This window comes from Brachycentrus maculatus, unplaced genomic scaffold (genome assembly GCF_059751285.1).
Source record: "Brachycentrus maculatus isolate JH-2025_06_01 unplaced genomic scaffold, ASM5975128v1 h1tg000065l, whole genome shotgun sequence".
NCBI lineage: Eukaryota > Metazoa > Arthropoda > Insecta > Trichoptera > Brachycentridae > Brachycentrus > Brachycentrus maculatus.
In genome coordinates this window covers 1,508,157-1,531,085 of record NW_028280819.1, presented here as the reverse complement: position 1 = coordinate 1,531,085, position 22,929 = coordinate 1,508,157, and the positions used below count along the sequence as shown (strand labels likewise).

General features: G+C 35.2%; 1 protein-coding gene across 17 annotated transcripts in view; it reads left to right on the top strand.

Moving 5' to 3' along the window:
• Nucleotides 1-22,929, top strand: part of scrib (scribble planar cell polarity protein) — a 327,417-nt gene that overhangs the window by 165,216 nt on the left and 139,272 nt on the right. For 12 of the 17 annotated variants that reach the window (XM_088256722.1, XM_088256716.1, XM_088256721.1 and 9 more), the window contains 4 exons: nucleotides 1,324-1,551; nucleotides 3,258-3,380; nucleotides 8,028-8,276; nucleotides 11,640-11,721. In XM_088256722.1, coding sequence (XP_088112848.1) covers nucleotides 1,324-1,551; nucleotides 3,258-3,380; nucleotides 8,028-8,276; nucleotides 11,640-11,721 — 682 coding nt within the window. The remainder of the gene's footprint in view (nucleotides 1-1,323; nucleotides 1,552-3,257; nucleotides 3,381-8,027; nucleotides 8,277-11,639; nucleotides 11,722-22,929) is intronic. The other 5 variants (XM_088256718.1, XM_088256719.1, XM_088256715.1 and 2 more) reach the window with 1 other exon arrangement.

The following is a 22,929-nucleotide window of genomic DNA, read 5'->3' as shown; positions in this document are numbered from 1 at the left end:
AAAGATAAATATGTTTTTATTAATTTTTTGGGCAGTCGCTTTTGTGATAATATAATAATAATATCTATCCATTTATAATCAAATTTTTACTTGGTAAATACCACTATTTCTTTAAATCCATGGTGTTTGAAAATGATGTGGAATGCATCGAAACACGTGTCACAATAGATTTTAAGAAAAAGTGGTATTTACCTTGTAAAACGTAAATTCAAAATAACAAATGTGTAAATTAATGATAACCTGTTTCTATTGTAATATGTATTTAGTATATTCTTATAGCTTTTGCATGATTCATTTAGTTTTTTACAATCATTAATACATATAAAAATAATATTTATTTTCGTAGTCTTTAAATAAGAAATTTTTATTTTGTAAAACAAAACATGAATCATGTTAACACTACTGACCCTTATCCGCACCCAATGGTGGTGCATAGGGCACTGCATCGAATTGATGCAATGTTAAGTTGATTGTTAATTAATATTAGTTTGAATAAATATTAGAGTGAAAAAACACTTGTATTTATTTTGACCCCTCCTGGGAATCGAACCCGGGACCTCCTGCTTGATACCCATCATATTATGGAGGCGGATAAATTTTAATAGTAATACAAGTGTTTTCTTTTAACACATTTCGGACGGGTGTTTTTTTACGCCTGCGGACCGCTGGCAACGGGATTGGATCATTATGTACATATGGTTAAGACCTTAACAAAGAGATTGGTACATAATATTCATATAAAAACATTAAATATGTGGTTCCTTCTATTCTGACTTTGAAATTAGGCCAGCGCAGAAGATAAAAATACCCTTCCCGTCCTTAGGCATCAATTGACTGAACGGGTAGAAATACCTTTTCCGTCCGAAGTGTGTTAACAATGCTTTTAACCTGTCCAGGAGTATGGTTGTGTAATATATACTACCAATGCAAAACATGATTCATGACGTGATTTATATCAAAACATGTTTAAAACATGATTTATGTCAAAATTATTGATGTTTCGATGAATCATGTTTACCGGTATAAATGTTTTTTTTATTCAAAAAATATATTTTGCTTATAGCAACGACTATGATAAAAAATAAACAAAAAATAAATATAAAATATGTATAAAAAAATTCACCCCTGGACAGGTTAATATACAAAATATAACACATGTTCAATTGATGTATACATTACAAAGTATAAAAAATTGAAATCGTATACTAAACTAGTAGGTGCATCAATCGACCGAACGTGTAGAAATACCTTTCCTGTCAACATGTCATTCCATAAAGTTACTGCCAAATCAATAAATAAAACATTGGTGTTTTTGTTCTTCAGACCCCGTTCGTTAGGCAGAACACCCCTCACCCCAAGGAGCTGAAGGCCAAGGCGCACAAGCTGTTCTCCGGGTCAGCGCATGCCCAGGCGCAGAGCCAACCGTCGCCCCAGGCGCAGAGCCAGCCCGCCCCGTGCCCGCCGGCGCAGGTCGTGGAGGCCCTAGAGAAGCAGGAGGCGCAGGCCAAGATGGCCGAGCCGGAGGACGACGCGTCGGAATCCGGAGATAAAGTAAGATGAGATGGATATAGAGATCCCTTTTTGGGGATTCTGCTTTATAAAAGAAAGAGTCGTTTATGTACATTTTTTATTATTTTAAAGAAATTCTGAGGCAAATGTGGTTTGTAATAGAAGCAGAGGAAGACAGAGAAAAACTTGGCACGATCAAGTATTCCAAATACTTGAAAGTGGTCAGATCAGGAAACGGAATTATCGGCGTGTATGTATGAGAAGATTCGAAGATACGACGGATTCTCCAGTTCTTTGGACACGTTGTGCGTGGCAACGAGGATAGCCTGGAACGACTAGTTGTGAACGATTGCCTAGAGGGAAAGAGAGGGAGAGCAAGATCCTCCACACGATGGACTGATCAAATTAAGGCAGCAGCAGGCACCTCGGTGGTTGGAGCGCTACGTGCAGCGCAGTCAAGGGATAACTGGAGAAGAGTCATTGCTTCTGCAAGGTTCACAACCCTCAGCAATGAGGAATAAGACGGAGAAGAAGAATGTATGAGAAGAAATATGAATTTGGAAAAGGCGAAGATTGTATGCAAAGACAGATTGGTATGGCAGTCTATTCTCTCTGCTTACCCCTGCGGAAGCAGCACGATGATCCCACCCTTCTTTCCTTATTTCACTATTAAAACATCTATCATATATCATTTTGCCGCATTGAGAGATTGCATTTCAACGGCATTCAGTCTACTTTCATCCTTCTTTTGCTATGCTTTACCTCCATACATTAGGGTTGGAACCATGACCAAGTAATTTTTAAACTTAATCTTCTTCTTCTTCTGTGCGTGTCATGTCTGCCTGACTATCACTTGAGAGTAATTGTAATTGCCCAAGACAATAGGCAGCTCTTAACAGCACCTCGACAGTCCTGATCCCCATTGAAAATAACAATACTCAAAGATAATCTTCAAAAATATTTTAAAATTAAATCTGAATTTTTTTTATTGAAAATAACCTAAACATTCTTCGCCTCTTCCACGTTCATGCATCACCTCATACACACCCGCCGATTGTTTCGACTCCTAACCTGACCACTTTCAAGTATTTGGCAAACCTGATCGTGCCAAGTTTTTCTCGGTCTTCCTGCGCTCCTTTTTCCAATTACATTCGCCTCATAAATTGTTTTACCGTTCTTTCCTCACTCATTCGTTCTACGTGTCCAAACCATCTCAACACACCTTTCTTAATTTTATCGATGATGCTTGCCTCAACTTATCTTGGCGAAGAATGTTTGCAAGGACAGAATAGTGTGGCGTTCTATTCTCTCTCCCTACCCCTGCGGAGAAGTGGCGTGATGGTTAGTTAGTTAGTTTTTTTAGAAAATAACCCATTTTAATTTAAATTTATTTTGGTAAATACCACTATTTCTAAAAAATTTTCTTATCTAATGTGACATGTTTTGGCATGTGAATCAAATCAGTGAAGAAAGGATAGTAAAACGAATTTATGAGGCCAATGCGTTGAAGCAAAGGAAGACAATGGAAAACTTGGCATGATCAAATATTTCAAATACTTGATCATGCCAAGTTTTTAAAATGCAATCATCGGATATATACGAGGAGATGCGTGCACGTGGATGAGGGAATGATTTTGGTGTGGCGTTCTATTCTCTTTGCCCACCCCTGCGGAGAAGTGGCGTGATGGTTAGTTGGTTAGTTTTTTTTAGATAATAACCTATTTATTTATGAGAATATTTTTTTTCAGTCACATAAACCAGCTGAGAAGCAACCTTCAGCTGCAATCGCGACGGAAGAAAGTCATCAGTTGCCAGATGATGACTCATCCGATGCCGAAACTAACCAAAACGACGATTCAGACTTGGAAGAGGTTCGTTTTTTCTGTTTTACATGTTTATTATATCGCTAACTCCTTTCAAGAACGTCATAAATAAAAAAAACTTGATTTTTCAGGAGAATGTTTTTAAAGTTTAAAAATATAATATAATGTATTAAAAATAAATTCTCTAGCCACATACTGAACTTTTTACTTTGCAACAGATCTTTTTAGGTAAAACCTGAAGGTTTTTTCTCCATTTGAAAAATATTTAGCATATTTAAAAAAATAATTAAGCAATACCTTTTCTTCAAAATGCAAAAACAACACTTTCTGCCATGTAGCGGGTCAATATTAAGTTAAAAATATGCCGCTTTTGCTGGGATATAGTACATTTTCTGGGCATTCCGAAAACGAGCACAACTGAAATTTGACGATTTTTGATTTATGACATTCTTGAAAGGAGTAAGCGAAATGGTGGCAGGGCTAATAGACCAATGATAATTGATGGAAAACTGCATCTTTGTAGATGGGAAATTAGAAAGGATCTCTTTAAGTACTGCTTCAAATATATCATGTAAGATTAACACACTGTTTGCGGGAAACGCTCAAAAGCATCTTTTACATATTATTATTATTATTTTTTTTTTCACATCTCATCAAAGATGAAGAAGAATATGGAAGTCTGGGCATTTACGGGGCTGACAACCATCATAGGCTGGTTTAAGTGATCACTTTACATTTGTGTAACATTCACCAATTCTACCCATTATTGACAACCACACTACTCAAATTCATGGAAGTTCTATATATATGAACCAATTTAGAAACCTTGTTCTTGAATCACTAGAACTTCACTAGAGACATCTATTGGTGAGATGTAATGAAGCTTTTTACTAAGCAGAAACTCTTATATTAGTATGTGAGGTCCGAATCCAGGATTACAATCACACACATGAGAAACGCCAGAAAATACCATTTTCATTTTCATTATTTAAGCTTTTAATTTGACCAGATAATATATTTACAACATTTTGAAAAAGATTGCATCTTTTACACACTGTTGGTAGAGTAAGAGACACTTATGAGCGTTCTATTTGCTTACTTTTGGTAGAACGCGAGAGATGCCAAAAAACATTGTACAGATGGGAATTGGGTTCGTGGTAACTTGTGATTAGTATACTGAGGGGGGGGGCGGCAGACTGTCTGAGTATAATTTCATCAATTGATTCAGCAGTCACTTTGTGGTAAAATCTTTCCATTTTTAATTAATGTTTTACTTAGTAAATACCACTATGTCTTAAAATCCACTGTGACACGTGTTTCAATGCATTCCGCATCATTTTTAAACACCGGTGTTGATGCGGAATGCATCTAAACACGTGTCACATTAGATTTTAAGAAATAGTGGTATTTACTTAGTAAAACATTAATTAAAAATGTCTGAGTATAATTAGGGTTGGGGTTGATGAAAAAACCGCCCGCAAACAATGTGTTAAGATTTTTTTTCATGAATATGAATGCGGGATGTTATGCCATGGGGTATATCTTTATTTAACCTGGATATTTAAAATATTTAAATAACCGTAGTTCTTCCTTAATAGTTATTCAATTATGTAACCAAAACAGTTTGTGGTGTTTCATTTAAAATACTTTTGATAATTATTGATTTGGCGTTTAATTTGTAGAACTCCATTTTAATTTATGTATTAATTTTAAATCGAACACAGATTTTTTGAGTCTACTAAGTTTTTTTTATTAACAAAAACACATAAAAAATTTAAATTTATATTATTTATAAAAATTTATATTATATAATTTTTTTATGTGTTTTTGTTAATAAAATACAACTTAGTAGACTCAAAAAATCTGTGTTTGATTTAAAATTAATACATAAATACTTTTGATATCTTTAAATTCCAAATGCTTCTTACTAAGGTTGAATTTACAAAGAAAAGACACTGCTGTCAAACTAGTATTGACAGACATTTGAAAAGGCTTGAGAGTCTCAAGACGTTTTGTGCATATCAAATCAAAGCATATCATTTCTCTAGAAAAATAATTTAGGATAATTTATATAGCGCCATTTTCATAAAATACTACCTCGAGGGCGCTTCGCTGCGATATTATACAATACTGTTTATTTTTGGACAAAATAATAATTATAGTTGAATCAAAGGTTTAGTTTTTATGGGTGTGGCGTCAGATCTTGGCGTACAAGGTCAAATTTTAACAGGGTTTGTGAATATGCACCTCTGTTATATGAGTCAAAATTGTAACAATAAGTGAAATTATTATTTTTTATATATTTAATATGGTTACAATGTTTTTTATTCTTTTTTTTCATTTTCTAAACATTTCTAACATTCTTAAAATTAAAAACACAGTTCTCTCCAAAAAAATGACTGTGCTCTTGTGCTTGGAGAGGGACTTACACTTGTTTTACAATTTACGATTTATTTTTATGGATTTTTTTTTCTTAGATTAACATAACAAAAATTCATTTGATTAATTTTTTAACATTTTTAAGTCTTCAATTTTTTTTATGTCTGTAGGAAGGTTGTTGAATTACTTAGTGCCCAAATGTTTAAAGTTTAATTATAAAGTTAAATTATATTTAAACTGTAAAAACTTTCTTGGTTACATAATGTTTAGCTATTAGGCATGTACTTCTAGTAAATTGTTTCTTTATATATGTTCCTACCTTATTCACTTTTTCAAATAACGAAGTCCTTATATCTTTCAATAACCTTCATTTGGTTGCACGACATCGTAAAGATCTCTCTAGATCTGTATGTGCATATACAAGCCAAGCACTCATCTGTGTGCAAGATTCTGTGTGTAGCAATGTCAATATCTTAATTTTTTTATATGCAACATTCTTTCTGAATTATTAACACATACTAAAAAGACGTCTGAAATGTAATTTCTTCTAATTTTTATCATTAACAATATTTTGAAATTGTTCGAATCCTCGTGAGAACACAAGTAATGGATTTATTTCCCGGGTATTGTTGTCAAGATTTCTTATATCGCTCACTCCTTTCAAGAACGTCATAAATTGAAAAATATTTAGTATAGATTTATATTATCCACTGACACTTCGTGATGGAATTGCATTTTTAATTTATTATTAGATTAAAATTAATATTTTTAGCTTTTCCACTTTTTTATTTGACCAGCGACCGGGTTTCGTCGTTACCGACATCATCAGACTGGTGATGTCGGTAACGACGAAACCCGGTCGCAGCTAAAAATATTGGTTTTAATCTAATAATAAATTAATATTTAGTATATTTAAAAAAAATAATTCAACAATACCCAAAATGCAAAAACAACATTTTTTGCCCTGTAGCGGGTAAATATTAAGTTAAAAATATGCCTCTTTTGCTGGGATACAGTACATTTTCTGGGCATTTCAAAAACATGGACAACTGAAAATTGTCAATTTTTGATTTATGACATTCTTGAAAGGAGTGAGCGATATATGTTTCGCAGAGACAATTTACGGGAAGGCATTCCGGTGACGTATGGTATCCTCGAGACAGTTGAATTACAGCGCTCTCTAACTTTCTACTTGGTAGACTGGTTCTTTAACCGTTAGAGCGCTGAGAATCGACATACTGACTTTGGTATACTTTGCCAAAAGTGTGGCCATTGATATATCGATGATGACGCCAGTATATTTTAGAATATATAGAATCTAGTAGGTTGTGTCGCAGCGTGCGCGCTTCTAAAGTTCCGATTCGTCAATAATATTCATAAATAAACTAATTTCATTCAGACTTTGTTTTTTGATCCACTCACATTTTTATTAACCAACTAGTTTCGGCAACAACATGTTGCCCTCTTCCGTTGGTTGTTGCCGAAACTAGTTGGTTTATAAAAATGTGAGTGGATCAAAAAACAAAGTCTTTTTATTTCTCAAAATAATATATCTATATGATCCACAACATTAATGCTTTCAATATTCAAAACATAATTTCATTAATTTTTAGTTACAAATTCTTCGTCTTCTTAAGCCTTCTGTCCTCCATTGCTGGATATAGGCCTCTTCCGTATCCTTCTATTTTTTTTATTGTCTGTTGCTGCTTGCAGCCAGTTTTCACACTGCACAGTGGCTATGTCGTTGAACCATCTTTGAGATCTTCCTTTGCCTCTTTTATTCTTCCAAGTTCTCCAAGGGGTTTTGTCTTACCTACCCATTACCACTTGAGTCTTGCTACGCGATCCATGATATCCGCTATTCTGGTTCTGTTCCTAATTTGTTCATTTCTTAATTTATCTCTTTGGCTTAAACCGAGCATTGATGTTTCCACGGATCACTGTGTGCATTTGAGCTTCTCTGCGTTTCTTTTTGTCTCACAAAAAATGTGAGAAATGGGAATAGATTTTTTGTAAAAACCTGTTATTTTCGCCCTTGCCAAGTCCACTAAAATGGATTATTTCTGCAAAAAAAGTCTCCGTCAATTTTAACATACAAATATGAAAAAATCTCAACAGTAAACGGTTAATCGGCTGTAAAGGCATTGGAATGATGTTGTGCAATTAAACGAAGGTTGAAAATCCGGCTTATTTGGACAGCCCTGATTTTTTGTCGCTATTAGATATGACAGAAGTATTTGTCCGATACGTAATGGCCCAAAAAACATGTTCATATATCTGTCGACTTAAGTCAAGTGAAGTGTCCTCGCTCACTAGGAATATTACGGGCAAAAGCGCGTCGGGTTCACCTCGGGCCCCGCGCCCGGCGAGGACGAGGAGGCGGTGACGCTGCGCGAGCACCGCACGCGCCTCCGCCGCAGGACCCTGGACGAGAGCGAGAGGGACGGGGACGACCCCAACGCCAAGAGCCGCCTGCACCGGCGCGACACGCCGCACCACCTCAAGAACAAGCGCGTGCACTCCTCGCTCATGGACAAGGAGAAGGTGGAGACGCTGCTGGCTCAGGTCAGCGCCCCGCCGCCAATAGTGCCGTCCCGCCTGAATCGTTCTTTTGTTGCCATAAATGTTCTTTTTTTTTTAAATTTTCATTTGTAAATAGTCTTGTTTTTTTTAACCGCTTCATACTTTTAAACGAATCACGCTCGCGCGCTAAATATTGAATTTTAAAATTTCATTTATTTTTTTTCATTCAAAATATTGTAGTTGTAATTGTAAATTAAATGTGCTTAAATTGTTATAGTTTATTTGAAAAGTGGATCAACTTTGACGAAAACATTTTAGAAAAACCTTGTTTTTTTCAAACATTTTTTATAAAAAAAACCCTAGCATTAAGTGGTTAAATATTCTTTTGTTTTTTTTTCATAATCATCAGTCTTTTAACCATTTAACCATTTGTCTGCACTTCCTCGAGAATAAATATCTATGGATTTCATTCCTTATTAAATGAATGACTTCTCCAACAGTCGAAACATTTGAAATTTGCAAAATACTTCTGTACAAATGTGAAGAAAATATAGTTGGGAAACGCTATATTAAAAATTATGCGCAATTATGTATCATAAAAAAAACAACTTTTAAGTTTTTACAGGACGAGTGTAGTTCCTGGTTCTAAGACTAATGTATGTAAGTGAAGCATGGAGATGGCAAAAGAACGATGACAGTAGACTAAATGCAGTCAAAATGCGAGCTTTCAGTGCGGCAAAACGATATATGACAGGTGTTCGAATGGTGAAATAAGGAAAGAATGCAAGGCTGAGATAAGCATTATCAAATAAATTAAGAAAGGTGTGTTGAGATGTTTTGGACTTGTGAATCGAATGAGTGAAGAATGAACAGTAAAACAAATTTATGAGGCGAATGTAGTTGGAATTAGTACCAGAGAAATAGGAGAAGAATTTTTTTTTGACATGATCGAGTATGTCAAATACTTGAATGTGGTCAGAATAATCAGCAGTTATGTGTGAGGAGATGCATGAATGTAGAAGGGGCAGAGGATGTTTGCAAAGACAGAGTGGTGTAGCGTTCTATTCTCTATACCTACCCCCGCGGGTAGCGGCATGATGGTTAGTTAGTTAGTTAATGAATTTCCAGATATAGAAAAAAAATATGTACTGCTTCAGCTTCTTCCTGCAGAGAAATGGTTAATTTTTAAATTTTTAAATACCGTAGAACTGGGCTACTTGAATTTGGATGTGTTACTTGAGCCCAGTACAAAAAAGAGATTTAAATCTGTTCATTGCTCTAAAATTGGTCTGCAATAATGAATGTATGGTGACAATAAGTGTCACCTGTCAGGGAAACAATGAATCATGTCGATATGTTCATTATTGTAGACCAAATACAGATCTAAATAATTTTTTTTGTACTGGGCTCAAGTAATACATCAAAGTTCAAGTAGCCCTAATCTATGGTATGTTAATACTAGTAATTTTTTAAGTGCCAATTGTGTTTTTATGAGTTTTTATGCTATGTGTCAAGTATTTTGGACTACATTGTTGCATTTATCATCTATGTTGATGATGGATGCTGTATTTAGATAAAAAAATATTAGCACAAAGTGATAATCTAAGAATAGGCTTTGTAACAAAAACTATCTACTAACATAAATATTTCTTCTCACTGTGTTAATGTTTTTTTTTTTATTACTATTATTTATTTGCTTTTAATGCCTGACTAATGCACGATTTTCATTGCTTGATTGCAGTAAATCTAATTTATTAAAGGAATTTTATTTGTGTTTGTTGCATGTGTGCTTAAATCCTTCGTTTTGTATTAATGTGTGTGTTTTACTGTATTACTATATGTTTTACTATATTTATGTCCTATAAAGCTTTTTTTTTTTTTTAAATCTTCATGCGACAAGAGATGGCCGTTACATTTTCAGAAAAGTAAAAACTCACAAATCCACCTCTGTAGTGTAATGGTCAGCACGCTCGGCTACCGTTCTGGAGGTCCAGGGTTCGATTCCCAGGGGGGGTCAAATAAATATAAGTGATTTTTTCACTCTAATATTTATTCAATATTACCCTAGACTGGTACCTGAAGCGGAGGGCTGATCACCTTTCCTTCGTATGTTAACCATCAAGATAACACCGTGTTTGTATAATGCAGTGCCCTATGCACCATTGGGGTGCGAATAAGGGTTTGAATTGATAAAAACCTCACAATTTTTGTTTGTTTATATATTTAAATGATATTTTAAAGACTTACCACATATACACTGTGGTATCAATAATAAATTTGGTTAATTTATAAAGCGCTATTTTCGTAAAATACTACCTCAAGAGCGCTTAAATATGCATATAAGTGTCCTTTATTTTAAATCTTTAAAATTAGTGCTTGACAAAGAAAGAAACAAGAACAAAGATGATTTTGAATTCAATTAAATTTCAATTCGATTTATTTATTTTAATTAATAAATACATTACAAACTTTAGAAAAATTTAAATTGTATACATTAAAAATACATTAAAATAAAATATATGCAAGAACTATTGCTAGAGGTATACAAGAATCCTGCTTCGGAAAACTCCTTCAGACACATAGAACAGATCAATATCCAATGAGATATTGTTCAACATAGCGGTAGCTCTTCCTACAGGCATAACCATCGGCAGGTTGGTCCTGTGTATAGGAATGTGAAACAATCTATGCCAACGCTGTCTTAGGTAACTATCGGGAACATACAGACCAATGCTCCGGATAATTTCAGGATTATCGATCATACCGCGCAACAATGGATAAAAATGTGTAATCAAATACACATTCCTTCTAGTCTCTAAACTATTGTAGCCAAGCATACCCTGGAGAAACTCGGTCGGGTAGAGCTAAGGAAAGAGCCAAGGATAATTTAGTATGATCGGCCTGGCCAGCACGGCGTTGTAGATCGGGTAAAAGCGTTTAACCTCTTCATGCGTACCGCTTCAACAATGAAGCCATAAAATACTAATGGGTTAGGGGTATAGTGATTATTTCTCAAATATTTTCAGATTATTTCGGGCTTCGGACTATCAATGCCATCTATTGATATTACAATACAATAAAATCATTTATCGGCTAGTTACATGTTTAGTCACCCTGCAGGATACATACAAACTTTTCATTAATATCTTAGGAGGAAGAGGGATTTTTTTTATAGGAAAAGTGCTTGGGATCACATGTATTTTTTGTTTGTTTAAATTTTTAGTTTTGTTTTAGTGAGAATCCGTTCAGCAAAAATGTGTAAATTAGTAAAAAATACTCCCATCCCGCATCTTTCTATTATAATATCAATTTTTATATTAATTTTTACATTTGTTTATTTGCTTTTAATATTTTATGCAAGTATCAATGAGTGTTCATTCTGATGTAATGATTATATTTGTGTAGGCACTGAAACGAAAGGAGGAGGACACGGGAAGCAAAGGGAACTATTCCACACCACCGGGGAGCATAGCTGACAATTCTGAGGGTGAGTCCTTTTTTATAAAGTGTCTGATTTACCTTATTTTGTTGCTGCATTGCTTTCCTGATTGTTTTGACCTGTACTGTTGTTCAAGTTAAAATGAAATACTACGACAATATAAATTTATATTTCAAGAAAAAGTGATCATTCTTGTGAGTTTTCAGTTTTAGTTCATTTTAAATATCAAATTTATTACTTCCTACCACATTATGTGCGGGAAACGCTTCTTCCCCGTCTTATTCCTCATTGCTGAGGGTTGTGACCCTTGCAGAAGCAATGACTCTTCTCCAGTTATCCCTTGACTGCGCTGCACATAGCGCTCCAACCACTGAGGTGCCTGCTGCTGCCTTAATTTGATCGGTCCATCGTGTCGGGGATCTTCCTCTCCCTTTTTTTCCCTCCAGGCTACCGATCACAACTAGTCGTCCCAGGCTATCCTTGTTGCCACGCGCAACGTGTCCAAAGAACTGGAGAATCCGTCGGGTACAGATATCAGCCAGAGTCAAGCCATCCAAGCGTAGTTCCTGGCGAATGGGAAACGCTTAAAAGTGTCTTTTACGTTCTGCTGGTAGAGAGCGGGAGACGCTTATAAGCATTCTATTTGCTTACTTTTAGTAAAGCGCGAGAGACGCCAAAAAACATTTTACAGATGGGAATTAGGTTTGCGGTTACTCATGATAAGCATACTGAGGGTCGGGCGGCAGATTGTCTGAGCATAATTAGGGTAGGGGTTGATGAAAAAACTGCCCGTTATGTGTTAATACAGTGCCAGCTCACTAATCTAAACGCTGCATAATCCGAAACGCGCTGTAATCCGAATGATTTTGCGGCTCCATCTTTTGCCTCTGATCTGTTATAGAATGTATATATCAACTTACGTAAAAAAGTGGTAAGCCTTATTGGCTTAAGTGCTCTAGGTTTGTTTTTTTTAATCGTTAAAATGCCGGAATCGATTTATCGACTTTGGCATACAAATATATCTGGTATATAAAATCACATTTATTTGGTTTTTAAAATCACTTTAAATGTTACATTTTTTTACATCTCAACAAAGATAAAGAAGAAAATGGAAGTTTGGGCATTCACAGGGCTTATTACCTGTCATAGGCTGGTTGAGTGATCACTTTACACACTTGTTACATTCCATTCTACCCATGATTGGGTAGACACTACATCCACACTACTCAAATTTCCGGAACTCCTACATATTATATATCATTAATCTCATCACACTGATCATGTGAGTTTACTAGAGCCATCTATGTTCGATTGAGAAAGCTTTTATTTAGCAGTCTTACTAATTCACCATATGCCGCTTCTAACGTTCTAATATAGAACGCCACACCAGACTTTGATATTATTTTTCAACTATGTGGAGTTGTCAAAAATAGTGAATCATATCACTTGATTATTGATTTTAAAAACCTATTGCAACAGTGATAATTATCATCTTGTACACAATGAACTCTCCTCACCTGCATTGTGTACGGGGCCTATTCACACACTATCAGAATTAATTCCAATGATAAGGCGTTATCACGCTGTGTGTGTTTGCATAGCACATTTGTTGATAGCAGTTTGGCCTGAATTAGCACACCTCCGCTGCCCAGGTTGGGAGACGATAATACCACTCCGTGTTTGGTTCTATAATCCATTCCCGTGTGAGACATCTGCCGAAATATCTGTCTCTGTTTTATCATTTCCATTTACCGTAGTTAATCAAGTGCTCGGACTCAATAAATCATATAAAATAAAAAGTTATCAGTGATTCTAGAAATGCATAAACAATGTGTTGTCGTTACATCTAAAGTGAGGCTATTACAAACATAATAGTTATGTTTGATGCTTCTAAAGTGAGTGTATTATTTAAAAATAAATTCCACTTGGTGAAACCATTATTTCTCAAAATCTATTGAGACACGTGTTTCGATGCATTCCTCAATATTTTCAAACACCGTTTCACACGGTGTTTGAAAATGATGTGGAATGCATTGAAGCATGTGTCACAATAGATTTTAATAAGTAGTGGTATTTTCCAAGTGAAATTTAAACTAATACTTGATAGATATTACCATAAAGTGACTACCGAATCAATAAATGAAATAGTTTTACGATGGTTATATTGCTAATGTAATATGACTAAATGCATCTAATGTAACTATATTGGAAACAAAGTGGTACTGTTACTTTGTTTCCAATGCTTCTAAATTGAGTGAATTGGAAACGTAGTCATATTGCAACACACTACCAATGCATCTAAAATAATTACATAGGAAACATAGTGATATTATAACTTGTTTCCAATGTATCTAAATTGAGTGTGTTAGAAACATAGTGGTATCGTAACTAGTTTCCAATGCATCTTAAGTGAGTGCATTGGAAACGTAGTGGTATTGTAACTAGTTTCCAATGCATCTAAATTGAGTGTGTTAGAAACATAGTGGTATCGTAACTAGTTCCAATGCATCTCAAGTGAGTGCATTGGAAACGAAGTGGTATTGTAACTAGTTTCCAATGCATCTAAATTGAGTGTGTTAGAAGCATAGTGGTATCGTAACTAGTTTCCAATGCATCTTAAGTGAGTGCATTGGAAAAGTAGTGGTATTGTAACTAGTTTCCAATGCATCTAAATTGAGTGTGTTAGAAACATAGTGGTATCATAAATAGTTTCCAATGCATCTTAAGTGAGTGCATTGGAAAAGTAGTGGTATTGTAACTAGTTTCCAATGCATCTAAATTGAGTGTGTTAGAAACATTATGGTATAGTAACTAGTTTCCTATGCGTCTAAATTGAGTGTGTTATAAACATAGTGGTATCGTAACTAGTTTCCAATGCCTCTAAATTAAGTGTATTGGAAACATAGTAGTATTGTAACTTGTTTCCAATGCATCTAAATTGAGCGTGTTAGAAACATTGTGGTATAGTAACTAGTTTCCAATGCAACTAAATTGAGTGCGTTAGAAGCATAGTGGTATTGTAACTAGTTTCCTATGCGTCTAAATTGAGTGTGTTACAAACATAGTGGTATCTTTACTAGTTTCCAATACATCTAAATTGAATGTATTGGAAACAATGTGGTATTGTAACTTGCTTCCAATTCATCTGAATTGAATGTATTGGAAACAGTTGTATTGTAACTTGTTGCCAATGCATCTAAAGTGAGTATATTGGAAACATAGCTATACAAGGGTTTTAGGATTGTATCTTTAAGCGTGATATTTAACAAAAAAATGTATTGGAAATATTATTTTTGTTTAAATAATGTTAATCTTATCATTCTCATTTTCTTATCCATAGATAAGACATGTCGCTCACTCCTTTCAAGAACGTCATAAATCAAAATTCGTCAATTTTCAGTTGTGCATGTTTTCGGAATGCCCAGAAAATATACTATATCCCAGCAAAAGAGGCATATTTTTAACTTAATATTTACCCGCTACAGGGCAGAAAGTGTTGTTTTTGCATTTTGAATAAAATGTATGGTATATATATTTTTTTAAATAAACTTAATATTTCTCAAATGGAGAAAAAACCTTCAGGTTTTACCTAAAAAGTTCTGTTGCACAGTAAAAAGTTTAATAAGTGTCTTGATATTTATTTTTAATACATTGTGTTATATTTTTAAACTTTAAAAACGTTCTCCTGAATAATCAAGTTTTTTGATTTATGACGTTCTTGAAAGGAGTGAGCGATGTATGAATAAAATATGAGTGAAGAATTTTTATGTAAAATGGCATTAATCGACTCAAGAAAGGGTTAAGGTATCTCTTATCTTTGCTAGTATCCTAATTCTTATCTGTGTAGTATTCCAATCAGAGATTATTTCTTACCCGTGTAATCTAGTCTAGTTATTCAGAATGGATTTACAGCAATACCGGTTGTAACAAACGTTAGTTTAAAAATGCCATAAAAAGGCAAAATAATTGTCACAAAAATTGCGTTTTAAATAATAACATACAATTTAATAGAATTAAAAAATCAGTGTTTACTGGGATATTCGCAAATACAGAATTCAGAGACCGCCGGAGAGATCACATCGCTCACTTTTTTCAAGAACGTCATAAATCAAAAAACTTGATTTTTCAGGAGAATGTTTTTAAAGTTTAAAAATATAACACAATGTATTGAAAATAAATATCAAGCCACTTATTGAACTTTTTACTGTGCAACATATCTTTTTAGGTAAAACCTGAAGGTTTTTTCTCCATTTGAAAAATATTTAAAATATCTAAAAAAATTATTAAACAATACCTTTTCTTCAAAATACAAAAACAACATTTTCTGCCCTGTAGCAGGTAAATATTAAGTTTAAAATATGCTGCTTTTGCTGGGATATAGTACATTTTCTGGGCATTCCAAAAACATGCACAACTGAAAATTGACAATTTTTGATTTATGACGTTCTTGAAAGGAGCGAGCGACATGTCTGTTCACGCTCGATTTTTTTTAAATAATGTATATCGTAGTCGTACAGGAAAAAGTGACCAACTTACAAAATGTAAAATGTTCAGGAGGGCTATTTAAATCACTTTTGCTTGGCAAGAAAATAAACATCAATGCAGTTAGTCATTTTTAACAAGTCAATTTATTATACTTCCAAGTTTAAAATCGTATTGGGATTTTTTCAAGGCAATATTAAGCTAGTAAGATATCAAATAGTCAATGATCACGTTTTTGTATGAAATGCACTTGGTCAGTTTCTCCTGTATGACTACGATATACGTGTTGGATATTTTTTGTTTTTTAGAATATATATGGAAAATATATTTTTATATTTTTTTTAACTCCTTACCTTTCAATAACTCTTTTCTTTTCAAAATCATATAATTATTTCTGAACAAAAACTGATTTTTTCAATGCAAAAACTGTGTTTTAAGAAAAAAATCCATTACGTTAAATGTTACCTGGATTTAGAGAAAATTCGGTTGCAGCTTAATGAATACTGGGCCTTAATTTTAACATTTACCATAATATATAAATTGAAATGGAGTCCCACAAATTGAACGCCAAATCTATAAATAAATTAAATGATTGATCATATTATTTTTTTGACATCTCAACGTACATGAAGAAGAATGTGAAAGTCTAATCATTTACGTGGCTTACGACCGTCATAGGCTAGTTTTAGTGATCACTTTATACACGTGTAACATTCACCAATTCTACCCACGGTTGATAACCACACTACTCAAATTCTCGAATTCTTGAATGATTGTACCCAAAAACAGAATGAAGTAATTAATTTACAACATTTTGAGTGTGTCCAAATACTTGTTCACAAATCTGAATTATCTCCAATTATAGGGGTTATTCTTCATATTATTTTTTGACATCTCATCAAAGATGAAATGCTCAGTAAAAAACTTAATTTTATCTCACCAATAGATGTCTCTAGTGAAATTCTAGTGATTCAAGAACAATGTTTCAAAAATTGGTTCACATATATAGAACTTCCAAGAATTTGAGTAGTGTGGTTGTCAACAATGGATGGGTAGAATTGGTGAATGTTACACGTGTGTAAAGTGATTACTTAAACCAGCCCATGACGGTCGTCAGTCCAGTAAATGCCCAGACTTTCATATTCTTCTTCATCTTTAATGAGATGTCAAAAATAATATGAAGTAATGACCTCAGAAGAAGTCGGGTTATCGTCCCGTGGTTAGCGTCGCGGACTCTAACTACGTCAGAGTTTCTCGGTTCGAACTCACCCCACTCTACCACAATTTGATACCTATTTCTTATAATGAGCCGCTTAGGCTCACATAAATAGTATGAAATTGAAATATTTGTGTAAATAATAATAACACAAATAATTCTCTTTATTTAAAAAAAATATATAAAAAAGTCATTACTTCTTTCAGTTTTATTTTTAATTTTTTTTTAATTTGAATAGCCTAATAGTCTAGTGAGTTGATAACGTGCGTGTGATGAAAACACATCATTGAACGGGTAAACTGCGGTCACGGAAATGCGTCGTGTGTTTCAAGTTTTGAATTCCTCCGGATGATTCACGTTTCCACCGACTCGGCGGCCGATAAGGGAATCGGCTCACTCCCTTTGTGCGTAGAGTCCGATTGGGCACGCGCCACGCGCGTAACGCGTTTCACTTTCGTCATTTCTACGAGTTTATCTGCAGCTGGCGCCGTAAAACTATTTTCATACGAGCGTGTTTAATCTACTAAAAATACCGACACATTCTTGCGGTGTATCGACCATTTGGGCGTTTGTCCACTACACGGAATTTTACTGTCCGGCACGTCAGTTAGCGTTTTAAAACGATGATTGGCTTGGATTGGCTTGTGCTTTTGTCCATGTTTCTTCGGATCAGCGCGTGAACACGTTGCGCGTAAATTCGATCACGCTAAACTGTCGTAGTCGTTTTCATTTTTCAAAACCGGACTGCCGGATGGTAAAATTCCGGGTAGTGGACAAGCGCCCTTTGCCGGCAAAATATCGCCATCGCCAGTAAAGAAAATCGCCACAAAGTTTATTTTTTAATTTTTTAAAGAGAAATTATTTGTGTTTTTTATTATTTACAAAAATACTTAAATTTCATAATATTTCTGTGAGCCTAAGCGGCTCATAATTAGAAATAGGTATCAAATTATGGTAGAGTGGGTTCGAACCGAGAACATCTGACTCAAGAGTCCGCGACCCTAACCACAATCCGACCGTTTTGTTTAAGTTAATCTGATGCATCGAAACATGTATCACAATATGTAGTTTTAATTTTTATTATCGCCATATTTCCCAGATTATATCGCGGGTATATATAAGGAGATGCATGAACATAGAAGAGGCGAAGATTGTTTGCTAAGACATATTGGTGTGGCGTTCTATTGTCTCTGCCTACCTTTGCAGAGAAGCGACGTGATGGTTAATTAGTTATTATGTTTAATAATACTTTAGCTTTGTTTATCAACCTTTTTTGTCGATAATTTTTAAATATAGGTAATTTGCTGTATACAACAGAAATTTATTTGCTGTATACAAATATTTTGTATGATAGATGGTAAATAATAACATTTTGAGTGTGTCCAAATACTTGTTCACAAAATCTGAATTATCTCCAATTATAGGAATTATTTTCATATTATTTTTGACATCTCATCAAAGATTTGAATAGTGTGGTTGTCAATGATGGGTAGAATTAGTGAATGTTACACGTGTTTAAAGTGCTCACTTAAACCACCCTATGACGGCCGTCAGCCCCGTAAATGCCCAGACTTCCATATTCTTCTTCATATTTGATGAGATGTCAAAAATAATAGGTAAATAATAACACAATCGTTGTTACCTTGAAAAGTAAAGGTCCATAGAACTCGAATTTCGATCTAATCACTCAATTTTCGAAGAAAAAAAAGTATACACTCAAATTTTTGCCGCTCGAAGCTATCCGTTTAAAATGAAATCCAACGCGGACCGTGTAGAATTGTAGCATTACCGATAAGTGTAATCGAACTGGAATATTTACCTAATGCATCAAGGGATGTGCCGAAGGGGGCTCGGAGAGGGCAGCGCGAGCCCCCTGTTTGCATTAAATGTGGTCATGAATCAGCGGCGTGCCTAGGGTTTACCAGTAAGGCAAGCCCTTATTTTTCACTTTCGTGAATACATGACGTACCTATAATTTCTTCCATTCATACCACCCCCAGTACAGTAAGCTCCCAAAAAACATTACAAAGATAAACAATGCATTGTAATCTCGGCTATTCTCGGCTAGATGATTCCAGTACCACAAACAAGCGCGCGATATTTTAAAAACAACCATACACTAATTATGTATTTTTAATCATTTCATGCAGATTTGGTAATTTTTATTCGGAGTTGTTAGGCAAGCCAGGCTTATGGGCTTCTATGGAAGTACCGCCACTGTCATGAATGCAGTTGAAATGCGATCTCTCAGACGAATGTGCGGCTTAACGATGTGTGATAGATGTTCCAGTTGTGATGTGAGGAGTATTATCGATAAAATTGAGAAATGTGTGTTGAAATCGGTTGTATTAAATAAAAACCTATCAGCGAAAGCTAAACTTCCAGTACACAACAGAGTCCTGATAACAACCCTGTTGTATGGAAGTGAAGTATGGAGTTGGCAAAAGAAGGTTGAAAGTAGACTGAATAAAATCGAGAAAGGTGTGTTGAGTTGGTTTGGGCATGGGAATCGAATGAGTGAAAAAAGAACAGCAAAAAAAAATGGAAATGGTTGCTAATCAGAGCAAGACCGAGGAAAACTTGGCATGATCAAGTATTTCAAATACTTGGGCATGGTCAGGTCAGGAGTCGGAATAACCGACGGGCATGTATGAGAATATGCATGAATGAAGAAGAGGCGAAGATTGTTTGCAAAGACAGATTGGTGTGGCGTTCTATTATCTCTGCCTACCCCCGCGGTAAGCGGCGTGGTGGTTGGTTAGTTCGTTAATATTTAATATCGTCGTGAACTGGTACCAGACACGCAAAAATTTATCACGTATCCAACAATCAAGATAACACCGCATTGATGCGACGCAATGCCCCATACACCAAGTGCAGATAACGGACAGAAGAAAAATATCACCGTAAAATAATGACTAGTTTCATGGCAGATTTAAAATTTCTTATATTTCGTTTGAAAAATCACTTTAATTTATTTTTTAATCCAGCGCGATGTGATTGTAGGAGCTTTGGTTGAAAGAAATAACTGCTATGTAGCAAAGGAAATGGAGGAGGAAAATTGTACAAATTGCTCTATCGCGAGCCCCTTATTAAATACCAACCATGAATATATGTATGTAGATCGCTTCAATTACCCGATATGCGATACCATCTCGCACTGTTCAATTTGAATAATATTATTTATTATCTGACGCCGGAATAATCTCTATAATAATAAATAATTACTGTCTGCTACCGTTTGCGTATACGCCCAATCGATTCACCTCCAATTATTCCATCCATTTGCTGTTTTGATCGCTAAATTCGCCACAACATATCGACGTATGCACGACCACGTGTAAAACGTACGCGTCGTTTGAAAAAAATCTCTAGATTAAAATTTCGATATTCGGACATATTGAGTGTTGATCATCTCATATTCGTTGGTGAAAGCTACTTCCGAAACTATTTTTTTTGACATCTCACCATAGATAAAGAAGAATATGGAAGTCTGGCTATTTACAGGGCTTACGACCTGTCATGGGCTGGTTAACTGATCACTTTACACACGTGTAACATTTACCATTCTATCCATGATTGACACTCATACTACTCTTTTTTTATCTTCTTCTTCTCCGTCTTATTCCTCATGACTGAGGGTTGTGACCCTTGTGGAAGCAATGATTCTTCTCAATTATCCCTTGACTGCGCCGCACGTAGCGCTCCAACCACTGAGGTGCCTACTACTGCCTTAATTTGAGCGGTCCATCGTGTGGGAATCTTCCTCTCCCTCTTTTTATAAAATATCTCAAATCATTTGTATAATGGTAAATTTTATGCGTGTAGAAAGTCATCACTCCATTATTACACCGACTATTTGCAGTTTGATTGCTAAATGCATCACGACATATCGACGTATACTCGGCCACGTGTAAAACGTACGCGTCGTTTGAAAACAATCTGTAGACTCAAATTTTGATATTCGCACATATTGAGTGTTGGAATACGTCAGAAACATTCGTCGGTGGAAGCAAATTCTGAAACTATGAAAACACTCGTGCCGAAAAAATACGATCTACTTGTCACAGGTGTCAAACGTTAGCTCGTGACAAGGCGCTAGGCTGAAAGTTATCGCCCAAACAAGTGAGATGAATATTTTATTTTATAGGTAGAATAATAATTGACTAGCTAACCAACACGTCGCTTCTTCGCAGGGGTAGGCTGAGAGAATAGAACGACACACGCACACACACCAATCTGTTACATTTGTTAATTGTTAATTTATGTATCTTCTTCTTCTTCTGCCATGTGTAGGCCTTGTGGTCTGTTTTAAAGAGGGATCGCCTCCTGCGATATTGATTCCCAGCTGTCAATCCATCTCTTTGGTGGTCTGCCCGGGAGTCCCCACATTGCACTGCACGGCAATCCTTGGGGTTTGCCGTGCAGTGAAATATGGAGGAGGCTGGATGGTTTAATTTTCCTCACATGCGCATACCATTGTCTACTTCGTTGCCTTCCCCACTTAACGACATCTTTGATCTTGCTTTTCAGTATGCAAAATATTATTACTGAATGCTTTATAACCCAACTGTAGCTCGATGACAGAATTGAAAGGTATATAAAGAGAGGGATTGTTGTGTTTTTAAGAATTATTAATCAATTATCTTCCATTTTTATCTAATATCGCATAGAATCATTCGACGATACTGTTATAATCCGCAATTTGTCAAAATTCCTTGTTTCCCATCGAGCTCCGAGCGCCACTCGCGCAACTCGACCGACGAATTTATTCGATATTCGTTCGACGAATGAAGAAGCGTGCGAAAAGCGATACTCCACCGTACGAGCGGCAACCCAGAGCTCTCATTTCCCGCGATATGTATCATCTGGCTTTTCTCACGGCCATTTACGTACGCCTGAATTACGGAAACCTTTTCATCTGCCACATATGGTACCAACGCGATATTTTGTACCTAAAATGCACGCATGTACATTCAGTTGGTGTGTTGTGGTGTTTTGTGCGTTCGGCCCTCAGGTAGGACGCTAACAATGGAGGCGTTTTCCATATTGTCACCAGTCACTCTCTCGGCTGTGGTCGAGATTAAACGGTTCGTTTATTTTTGCGTTTAAAATGATATTTTTTTTCAATCGTAACATAAATTTAGTGTGTACTGGCAGTACGTTGAATCGGATAATAATAATTCATATATAACTACTATCATATACGTATAAAATGTTTTAAACAAATATAAAAATTCTATAAGACTACGGAGAACTACGTTAGAGCCAGGCAACACAGACCATTTGTTCTTGCAGAACCAATTTACCATCGGTAATGCATTGGTCTGCTGAATGGCTTACGTATAGCAAGAGATGTGGATCTGTTCCATCTCAGCACTGCTAGATATAGGCAATTCCTCTCGGATTGGATAACGTGATGTATATATATTGGTGATTTTGTTTTGTTCATTGATTTGACGTTTAATTTGTAGAACTCTATTTTAATTTACGTATTAATTTTAAATCAAACACAGATTTTTTGAGTCTAATAAGTTGTATTTTATTAACAAAAACAC